Genomic DNA, 12,055 nt, shown 5'->3' on the forward strand with positions numbered 1-12,055 from the left:
AACTGAAAAGTATGCCATTATAACATCTGGAGTCAGTCCAAAGGGCTGAGCTGTCTTTGTCCAAATCATCACTTTAAATGCACTTTCTTTTTATATGTGACCACAATCATATGCTTGCAACTTGTAGCTCACTAACTTTTTCTTTCTCATCCATAGGCGGAAATTGTCAAGAGGCTGAATGCCATATGTGCCCAGGTCATTCCGTTCTTATCCCAGGAGGTAAGGGTGGTTGTTTACGTGTGCTGACCTCAAATTATAGGGAATTGCTTTAACTAAGGAGGAGCCAAGGGCTATGGGGCAACACAAAGCTTGAAAGTCTTTATATTTCACTTTCCTGCGGGTTTCCCTCTTTGTCCACCCCATCGGGTTAATATTAAGTTGGTCATTCTGTGAACGCATGAAGCAATTTTAAATTGTGATCTACCTTATTTGTGCCAGCAGCATCTCCTCCTTTAGTACTTAGCACAAAAGCAAGCAGGATTCGGGAGTCAGTTTGTGGCAGCAGCCAGCTGGGTGGCTCTGGAAGCTGCAGGCAGGACAAGAAAATTATAGGCAATCTTTTTACAGGAGTTGTTGACCTGGTGCCCTTCAGATGCTTTGGAGTACAAATTCCACCAGCCCTAGTCAGCAATGCCAATGGTTTGGGATAGTAGGAGTTGTAATCTAAAACATACCCGTCTGCCTTTTCCCCTTGACAAGAAATAAGCGGAGCTATACTGATAAGCAAGACTTTATCAATCTATATAGGAAAAAGCCACTGACAGAGCTGTCCTCCTTGCATAGATCTAGTCTTTGTTCCCTTTCCTTTAAAATCTGCCTTAGTTGCTAACATCAGAATATGAGAAGGCCAATTTTGACTTGTAAAACCAGTGGAAACAACTGCATCCCACAGTGCTTCATCCCGCTTCATTGCCAGTTAGGTTCAGGCTACTTTATACAAATGTTTGCCTGTCATGCCAGTACATTGGTGCTCAAAAATATGAGCCTGTCAAGCTGGTATCTAATAGGAGATATTGAAAAATTGCTGGAAAACTGTGATTTATGCAGCCTTCTTGGCAGAAAATATGATGCTCTAGGCAATAAGGAGATAAATACAGGTGTGTCCTTCTCTATTCACCTCCTCCCAAAATCCCTCCCCTCCTCCCCTCCTCCTCACAATTCTTCATATCAAGAAAAAAAATTGCTTTGAGGAAGGGGAAAGAAGCAAGAGTAATTTTTTGGGCAAGGAGTGCTGAATACTCATTTTTTAATGCTAAATGCAACTTTTTGGTTTAAGTTTCTTGGAAGGTTGTCTATCCTGAGTCAGAATTTTTTATCTGTTTCCAATTAATAGCTTGATTTTCTAGTAAAAAGGCTAATAGTCCTCTGATTGAGTTTGTATCTAGCAATGTGAAACATGCTAGTAGTTAAGAATACTAAAACATTCTCTTCTAGATTTGTAGTTTGTTTCCTTACATTGGTGATTGCAGCTTTTGTATGTTTCTCTTTGAAATTCTGAGGATATTTCTCTTTGCCCAATTTTATGTAGTATCCCAATTTACAAAATCAGTTTTTCTTCCATGTATAAGCAACAGAGTAAACTTGAAAATGGAGGGGGGCACAATTTATTGATTATCCACTAAAATTACAAATACATCTTCAGCAGATGATCAACAATAAAAGTGTCTTCTTGTATTACTTGATCTTATTGATTTCTTAAACAGGTGTTTAAGGATAAATCTCTACATTATGGGAATCTCTTGAGTGCTAATTATATAAGCGATGCTGTGCCTTTCCCCTCACCATCTTCGAATTTTTGTATATCCTGTCATATACTTGCCTAATTAGGATAATGTGACTTTGAAAAGGGCACATATCAGATTTTCTAATAGATTTTAGGTTGACTTCTAGAAGGAAAACATTAACTGAAGGGTTATATTAGTCTCTCTCCTCTGCTCTACGCATAGGCATGTTCCTTGTACTGTGAATAAGGAATTCATATCAGAAGCTAAACTAGAATATTCTCCATTTCAGTGCTACCACCCTGTTCTCTCCTTTCCCCATCAAACATCTGGTGTCCACAGGAAACATATTTTTAAATGGCAATAACCACAGACTTTAGTTTAAGCAATGTCTTCCTAGAATTGTGCTAATCATTGCTGAAATGTGTCAAATTCTCCCACTTCTCTTTCTAAAAAGGTTTTCAAAAATCATATCCACAAATGCACTCTATTTAGAATGGATCACAGTTGAGAAATGCAGAATATTGAATCTCTTAACATTGATTTCTTAGTCTGTTAGTTTCTCCACTACTTCACAGCTCTACCTTGCATGGGTAATGATTTATTTAGTAATTTACCAGATTTGAGTTGGAGGTGGAGTTTGCAACTAGGCCAGTCACATCAAGGCTAAGTGTTCCCTTTATTAGGCTGTATTAGTGTTATTCTGTTGTAAATGAATGCAAACATATGGTCCATTTGAAGAGGTTTGGGCAGTACAAGCTGGAATTAAGGAGAGAGAGCCAGCAAATAATGGATGCTACCAGGCAGCACGCTGCCATGCAGAAGAGTGAAGAGATAGGTGGCATCTGACCATGATAGATAAAGACAGGGCTTTTTTAATCTAAAAGATGCAGGAGCTGTTTTAAAACAATGGCCTCAGCTGGTGGCAAAGTGGCACTGGTGTCATTATGTTGGCTCTGATTTTTTGTCGACACATTCATGGAATAGGATGAAGGGATATGGGATTCTTATAAAGAGGGGGAAATGGGGGTTGAAATGTTAAATCACATGAAATCTCCTTATTTGTTTCTTTGAATTCCATGAAGCCAAATATTAAACCTGTACTCTTCTTCAATTATATATTTGGGGTTTGCCCCTTAATGGGGAACAGATGGCCGAGAGAGAATATACTGAAACACTCCGTTTCTATAGATTTCTAAACCTACTGGTAATTAATTACTTAGCAATGAAAAGTTTCAAGTTACATGGTTCTTATTGAAAACTCGGGCATATTCAGTTCTGAATTGTGCATATCACAATTTTCATGTACTTTTGGGTCAGAAACTCTTTGCTTTGTTCCAAAATCCAAATTTGTTAATGATTCTTCATTATCTTTGTTGACTTGAAAACCTAACCTCATTATAGGTGGCCATATAAATTTGATATAAATAAAAATATAAAATGATGCCTTGTGTACTTTATGCTTTTGAACCTTTTAATGATGACTTTTTGACATGTTTATTGTTTTATATCTTTGTTGTATGCCACCCAGAGTCAGTTCCTGTGAAATGGGTGGCTTTACAAATGTTGTGTGTATGTGTGGATATGCTTATGTATCTACTTTTCTATATCTATATATAATATCACATGTTCATTATGCTGTATGCTCTAAAAATCAATTGATAGTCCTGTTAGAAGACAGACCAGATTGAAGAAAGCGAGAGTTCAAGGAAAGTTGAGAGTTTAGCGAAAGTTCAGAATCAGTATCTAAGGTTTTTGTTTAAATTATTAGTATCAAATTTATCTCACAGGTCACACACATCTCACGGTTCAAAGTGACTCCACGCGTCTTATATCCAAATATCTAAACAATGTATGAATATCAAAACAATTACAAATATGACAACAAATTAAAATTACATTTATTAAAACAAACTAAAAACATGGGTTTGGAGGGGAAAGGTGAAGGATCTTCTTTGTTAGTGCACCAACCATCTCCAGCCAACAGATTCTTCTTCAGGACCTCATACCAGCTGGCATAGCCAGGTTTTAAGGCTTTTCCTGAAAGTTAAAGAGAGGGGGTGTATCTTACCTCATGTGGGAAGATGTTCCAGAGGGCAGGGACCACTGTAGACAAAGATCTTTTTGTGGATCCCACCAGTTGATATTTCTTGGCCGAGGGATCTGCAGTAGGCCCTTTCTGCCAGCATGAGTGGGGCATGCTTTCCTTTGGAGAAAGATGGCTCCACTGATATCCTGGATATGTGCCCTAAAGAGTTTAATGCAGAAGTGATTTTTCACCTGTTTTGGAAGGGCCACTTGTAAAGATCATGTTAAGTAGGTCTTACTTCCTACTGTCAGTTTGAGAACTACTACTTCAGCATTAATACAGGTAGCCCTTGATTTACAACAGTTCACTTAATGACTGTTCAAAGGTACAGTAGCATTGAAAAAAATGACTTATGACCATTCTTCACACTTACGACCTTTGCAGCATCCCCATGGTCATGTGATTTACATTTGGATGCTAGACAACTGGCTCACATTGTCCCGGGGTCATGTGATCTCCTTCTGACAAGCTAAATCAATGGGGAAGCCAGATTTGCTTAACCACCATGTTACTAGTTTAACAACTGCAGTGATTCCCCTAACAAACCTGGCAAGACACATTGTAAAATGGGGCAAAACTCACTTCACAAATTTCTCACTTAGCAACATAAATTTGGGGCTCTGTTGTTGTGGTTGTAAGTTGAGGACTGCCTGTAAGAAAATGCTAATTGTAATCCCATTCCATGGAAGATTCCAGACCTGCTATCTTCCAGGTTTTGAGAAAGGTTTTTACCCACTGCGTGCCCAAAATGGATTCCCTGTGCAGAAAATTACAAGACATTTTTTTAACCATAATTGTGCCTGGAATTATGACCATAAATCAGCAGTTAACTGGGCCACCATGTAGCCATGCTCCATTTTACTACCTTTTTTGCAGCAGTCATTAAGCAAACACTGTGATCATTAAGTGAATCAATTTTCCCCCATGGACATTATTGTGTGATTGCATGATGCTGCAAATGGCTGTAAATGTAAGCCATTTACCAGTGCAAAAATGTGAGGAGACCATCAGAACTTCAAAAGTAGGTTATAAGCAGGTCTAGGAAGATCGGCCATTGTTAAGGGAGGGCTAGAAGCAGCTATCGTAGTGATGAATTTATCACAGCTTTTTCTAACTGCTTTAAGGATTACTTCAAGTTTCTGGTGAGTAGGGTGGATATGTGCAAACTAAACTAAAAATGGTTTCTGTTATGCTCTTCCTGGATTTCCTCCCTCTAGTTTGTAGCTCTGGGATTTCTTGGTGACATTCTCCCCCACCCCCTGGTGTATTTACTAGCCAGATTTAAAGCCTCTTAACCAGGTCATCCATTTGCTGCCATCTGCCCTGATGATATTGGAACTGTAATCTCTTACCAACCTCAACCAACTAAATGGGACTTGTAGGTGTTTCTACTCCACAAACAAACCAGAGAGTATTAGGCTAGAAAAGGAAAAATTTCTTCATCATATCATGAATTACGGGTTTGTCTGTCTGTTTCTTAATTAAATGAATTGATGTTTTGATTGTGAGTGGTCTGAGGGAGAGGAAGGAGAAAGGCAAATGATGAAATATGTATAGTGGCATCAAGCAGATGCGACAATGTCTGGATTTGAGGACACCATTGCAGGGTGGGTATAATGATGTCACTGTGCACCAATGTCCATTGGCTCCATTGCTTTTGATGCTGCTAGTTTTGATAGTGTTGAAGTAGCACGTTTGATGGAATATTAAGAGGTCTTCAGGCTGTGTCCCCCCGCCCCCACAATCTTAGAAGCATGTTACAGTATAGAAAGTATTAGATATCTTAGAAAGGAATGCAATGCTTAGAAATCTTTTTAAAAGGTTTTGTAAGAAATTGAAAAGGACAAAACAGCATGTGGTATGGTTTTGAAAAATGAAAGATTTTACAGCAAACAAGAAAATAAATGTTATGATATGGAATTTTACTGCTTACTGTTTTTACTTGGATTGTCAATAGATTTTCTGCAGTGAAGAGAGAGCTCTGAAAGGTGTTTCATTTTTTTTCACCAATAGAACAGCAGTGGTAACATTTGCTGGTTCAAATAAGTAAATGACATAACTTGTGTCTTTTATATATTACAATATTTATTCTCAAAGTTAAATAATAAGAAAAATAATGTAGATATTGGTTTCTTTTTTTTTTCTTTTACTTTGGTGGAATTGCTATTTAACTCTGACAGATTCGATGGTATCCTTTCTCTGCTAGTTTGCATTTTTAATTAAAAATGGAAGATTCCACTTGGGTCACCACATTTTTGTAAGTTAACCCTATGCCACAGCCATGTTCAGTGGAACTCTCTCCAGGTACAGTATTTTGGTGGGGGGTTTTAAGGCGAATATTTAAGAATTTGAGATTTTAGGAAGAGAATTAACTCATTTGAGTATAATAATATAAAAAGAGGATAGGTCATGGTTACAAACAATGATGATTTTAATGCTTGCACTTTAAACTTTTTATCTGTACACTACTTGGATAATTTGTCTCTGTGATTTTTACAGTATATGGCAAATTGGGCTTTGCGGTGCTTCTAATCGGTAGTCAATAAGCTGCTTAAAAGTGCACCAGAGCACACACTTAGCTGTCTCTGTAACTCCATCTTTGCCTAACATTGTGCAGAGCCTGTGGTTGTGTATGGTGGCACAATCCCTGGAGAAGCTGCAGCAGTTTTGAAGAAGTGAAGACAGGCTTTTACACCCTGAAGCATCTTTTTGAGTTTCGAATCCAAATCACTGTGTAGCTTTTCTTGGCAAATGGAGTAAGGAGAAGCACATTCCAGAAATACAAGTACAGAAGCATCGTGAGATGGTTTCTTAGTCTTCTTTGATGGTTTTGTCCCCTAAGGACTATTTTAGAAGAGACCAAAGTGCCTGAAAGTCTGGTCCTTCTTCTGGACAAGCTGGAGGAGAGGAGAGAACTAGGGCAGAACTAATTTCTACCAGGTGATTACCTAACTTGTATTCATACACCATTAGTTCATCACTGGCTCATTGGAGAAGTTGTAGCTATCCAATTGACTCACAGTAAAAACCAAATAAAGGGTGTGTTCATATTGAGCCTAACTGAACCCACAATGGCTTAATAATCTCCATAAACACTTTATGGACAAAAGGTCTGAAAAGAGTAATGCATTTTTTTTCACTTGACGGGCTATTTTATTTGTGAATATCAGAATAGAAACAGCTTAATGAAATTGTGTTTGAAACCTGTAGTTCAGAAGATGGCAGCATTACAGTCTGGTGAAAACACTCCCTGAGGTTTGATTTTTCTTTTCTTTTTTCAGCATAAAGTATAATTGCAAAGGAATTTAAAAGAGGCAGGAAAATGTTATCATTCATTTCTTTATTGTGCCTGTGGGAAAAATGAATAAAATGCTGTGACTGCATGCACTTATAATAGTGCTGGGTTAACTCGTTGCACTGCTTGTTAACTTTGTAAGAGATCAGTGGTTTGTTTGATGCAAGAGATCATCATCAAATTCACCAAGGGTTTCTTGCTAAGCTTGAACTCATACTATGTCACTATTGTACAAACTATTTTCAGGGCAATTTAACCAGTAATTTGTAGAACTTTTCAAGAATATAAATGATGTTGAAGACAAATTAGTTATGACAGTGGACAGTTTGACTAGGTTCTTACATTTTATTATTTAATACTTTATATTTTATTTTTCTACATTATATTATTGTTCTAAAGTCATTTTAATTTTGCACGTTAGGACCAAACTAAAAGTTAGAGTAAATACTTTGTTGTCTTACTGAATGACTGACTGTTATTGAAAATAGTATCTCTTTGTTCAATTATACCTTCTAGAGTTTGTTTTTGTGTTTAGATGCTGGTGTTGTTACCATTTTTATCAGGAGTGGTGCTATAGTTAGAGCAGGGTTATTAAACTTTGTAAACCTCATCTTTGTGAGGTCACATTAGAAACATGTAATGCCAGAAATAATGCAGAATGAATCATAATTTCGCTGTTGCACCTGAGTCGGCATGTTATAGTATAAGTGTTGATTATGTTTCAACTAGAAGCATCCTTAAGATGGTTGTCTTCTCTCTGGGTAGCCTCATTTGCTATGTTACCATTTAATTGCTTACCAGGAAGGGAACTGGTAGAGGCGGTTACTTTTTATTCATATTGCTGCTAACACTTTCATGATTTCCCTTGCCACAATATGGGTGAAGGAAAAGAACAGAAAGATCATGTTGTTATTAGCAGTAGATCTTCTAAGTCTAGACCAGAAGTGGGTCTCATGCTGGCTGGGGAATTCTGGGAGTTGAAGTTCACAGATTATAAAGGGGCTATCGTAGCCACTGGCATAGTGTCCTATCTTGGTTTCCTGTTGTTTCTTATCATGCCTAGAGAAAGGACAGTTTTGCTGTTAAAGCTTTATTGTGAAAAGATGGATGTCTGTGGAGATTCTCAGTCATGCAGGTCATGTTTGTCCCAAAGGGTTTTTTCAAAAGGCAACTAGACATTGTTTTTCTTTGAAGATGTTTTTGCTTCTTTCATCCAATAAGTGGGCATGATGAAGAAACAACAGGAAACCATGATAGGAAACCGTGAAAAAGGACCCTTGGGTGAAAAGAGGGAGTTTCTATATTTAAATTTGCAAGAGACCAATCTGAGATTAGATTTAAAATATTAAATAAAATGTAACGCAATAATACAGGATACATTTATTTGATGCATGCTGAAAAAGTGTTGAATGTACTATTTAATAGAGTCCAGAGACTGTTTTCCCTTTTTGTCAACTTTTTGTAAACCCATATGATTGTGTTGGGGAAAGTATAGTTATTTCCTATTAAAAATATATCACACTTTGTTAGGAAAATATATTTTCCTCCTCTTTCACCTCCTCTTTTTAATTCAGCTTTGAGGCACACAATGCAAAGTAATAGCAAGCTGACATCCCTTTTAATAGAGTATAAATTTGCTAAAATTTCTGAGATTATCTCTTCATTTTTTACATTTTTCATCTTCCTTTTATCTATTTTCCACTTTGTTTTCATCAATACAATAATCAGGAATGCAAACTCCATTCTCCTTTTCAGAAATGTTTTAGAAATTTATCAGCATATGGAAATCTTGAAGACTTTCAGAAAATCTGGCCTGGTTTTCTTTACCAGACATGGCTTCCAGTATGTTTGATGTCAATTTATGTGTGACAGAGAAATAACTGTCACAATTCTCTTCAGAATGCCCAGAATAGTAGATGAGTGTTACAGGCATTCTGATTTTAAAAAGGCTAATATTTAGTTTGCACATAAATATGTTCATACCAAAATATCTGTACGTGTTGTTGCATTGTCTTCTTTCCCGTATTGTTGTTTTTCACTTGGAGAGGCTGAAGTTTCTACTCTGAGCAGTTACCCCAATTGTAAAAATATTTTTGCAATGTTAAGTTTACTAAGATTAGTTGGCCCATGATGGGAATAGTGTAGCATTAGCCTTTGGCCAATACTCAACAGGAAATCTCAGAAATGCTTTATAGAGTGAAAGAAAAGCTCAACGATTTCATATCCTGTTGTTAATACGGTTTACTGTATATTTGTCATAGAAGTGATGTGAATATTATAGTATGAGAATTCTAGTCTTCCAGGAGTTATAATGCAGAATAAGAAGGGCATAGCCCACAAATTAACATTAATAAAGTACAGATTTGACGTAAATATTTATGAGAACTTATTTATGGTGCATTTTTCCAGAGTCATGCTATAATAGAGCATTGGGCAGAAAATAGGTTATGGTGTAATTGTGGCACTCTACATGATTTATTGTGATCCAGTTTGTGCCTGATTTCTTGTAAAAGCTTGTAATCTCATTAGGTATTTATTTTAAAGAAAGAAGACTTAGAGTACAATTAAATGTTGAGTAATTATACTTTATCTATTAAGATATTCAAAGCATTCTTATTTATATATTTAAAATATATTGGAAGATTGAGGAAAATTTAATAAGAAAGGGAGCTAGATCACTGCTGTTAGACTAAATGGTTCCTGAATGAGAGTATGTAGTCTTTGCCTCTATAATTTGCAATATAGCAACACTACCAATAGATACAAATGAAATCTTTCCTGTTGGTCTATATAAGTGGAATGGATGATAAAAAATTCTGTTCACAAGTAATGAGTATCTTGCTTTCATTTCTATCCACCTGCCTTAAACATATTATTTTTTGGGATCATTTGCATTTATGATAAAAGAGAGAATTGGTGATGGGTGACAATTACTACTATTGCAGCTTCCCCGCAGTCATGTGATCAAAATCCAGGCGCTTGGCAAAGGACTCATCTTTATGACGATTGCAGTGTCCCGGAGTCATGCGATTCCCTTCAATGACCTTCTGACAAGCAAAGTCAGTGGGGAAGCCAGATTCACTCAACAACTGTGTCACTAATTTAACAACTGCAGTGATTCACTTCACAACTATGGCAAGAAATGTCATAAAATGGCATGATATTCAATTAACAAACGTCTCACTTAGCAACAGAAATTTTGGGCTCAATTGTGGTTGTAAGTCAAGGACTACCTGTATTTTACTTCCATCTTGCCTATCAGTACTCTTAGGAAGGAAAGACTAACTTTGCTATGGGCTTCATTCACTTTCTCAGCACAGCTAAACTTTTTCAGCAAAATGGTTTTTTCTAGATAATCTGCCTTTTTTAGATATCCTGCAGGCTATTGTGTTCTTTTTCTCAGAAAAAGAGGTACAATGGATACACCCCCCCCACACACACACACCAGAGATGGTATTTAGTAGGTTCTGACCAGTTCTGGAGAACCGGTAGCGGAAATTTTGAGTAGTTCAGAGAACCAGCAAATACCACCTCTGACCAGAAATTTTACAGTATCCTTCCCCTGCCATGCCCACCAAGCCACACCCACAGAATCCCACCACTGATACATACATACATACATACACATTCATGAAAATGCCTTACTGGAATTTGTCAGGGTTAATATCCTACTAATGATTTATAATCCCTCCTCTCTTTGCCCAGTCTGTCAAAAGTTTGTGAAATGTTTTGAGGTTCCCCCGTTTGTTGCCTATGGCAAATTTTGTAAGTGTTTTTTCCCTTCTTCTTATTTTCAGATTGAATCTTGAAACAGGCTCATATTAAATTAGTTTATTTTCAGGTTGCAAACTCAAGAAAAAAATAATGGCTTCTTTCAATCTCTGATTCAGAATCAAAATGAATTTATGCAGGCCCAATTTTTCTAGATATACACATCTACATTCATTAAATGTATCTGAATAGTTTATCATGTGATAGAATAAAGATGTTGTTTACTTTCCATGCACTTATTAATACAATGTCTTTGATTTCTCTTTGTCCAGTTCTTTATAATTGATTACATGTCTCTTACTATATTTACAGCCTGCTTTTCCCCATATGCTCTAACTCACCCATTTCCCATCAACATAAAATAAATTCCTTAGTTCCTAAATCTTTTTTCTGCCACTATGTAGTATTAAGGTTTTAAAAAAATAAATAAATGAATGAATGAATTGGCTAGCTCTTTGTGTAGTACTAGTGATATTTTTGGTTACATCTATTTTTCTAACTATTTAAAATTATTTTCAAAACATGTGCAAAGTTAGACTCTATTGTAAAATGACTAAATTGCCTTGAAGACTAAATATGTACTCAAAAATGCATACATTAATGCCTAGCAATAATTGCTTAAAGTATCAGAATTGTGTACCTTTCTATTCTTGCCCGAATACTGAAAGGAGACCTCAGATTTGGAAAGAGGATGTGATTAAACCTTCCTTATGCTTCTCAGCTTTTGGATTATCTGGGAATTAATGTAGTCCTAACCTATTAGCGTTGCCCTGAATGGTGCTGATAAATTGTGTCAGATGGAAGTTTCTGTTGTCTAATATACCAAACATTGATTAGAAGTAATCTTATTAGGCTAAGCTTTCCTAAACATATTAAGCCCTGTTTGAACTCATATGCTATTATGAGCAGGAAAGTACTCCTTGGCTTCATCTCCACATAACATCCCTTCCAATTCTCTGCAGAGATTGGTGCCTCATACTGTCTCTAAAATATAGAACAAGGGTCTTCAAACTTGGCAAGTTTAAGACTTGTGGACTTCAGCTGCCAGAATTCCTGAGCTAACATCACTGGAGGAGGAATTTTGGGAGTTGAAGTCCACAAGTCTTTAAAGCTGTCAAGTTTGAAGACACCCGACCTAGAACCTAGCATTCAATCTAGGTTCTGAGTTATGTAGGGACT

At 36.6% G+C, this 12,055-nt stretch overlaps 1 protein-coding gene across 5 annotated transcripts in view; it reads left to right on the forward strand.

Annotated features, from left to right (window-relative positions):
- Positions 1-12,055, forward strand: part of LOC113438463 (TLE family member 4, transcriptional corepressor) — a 158,891-nt gene that overhangs the window by 52,955 nt on the left and 93,881 nt on the right. For all 5 annotated transcript variants that reach the window (XM_087926756.1, XM_026703836.2, XM_026703837.2 and 2 more), the window contains one exon: positions 157-219. In XM_087926756.1, the coding sequence (XP_087782882.1) occupies positions 157-219 (63 nt within the window). The remainder of the gene's footprint in view (positions 1-156; positions 220-12,055) is intronic.

The sequence above is a fragment of the Pseudonaja textilis genome, chromosome 2, assembly GCF_049901715.1.
Source record: "Pseudonaja textilis isolate UNSWEBS1 chromosome 2, rPseTex1.2, whole genome shotgun sequence".
Lineage (NCBI taxonomy): Eukaryota > Metazoa > Chordata > Lepidosauria > Squamata > Elapidae > Pseudonaja > Pseudonaja textilis.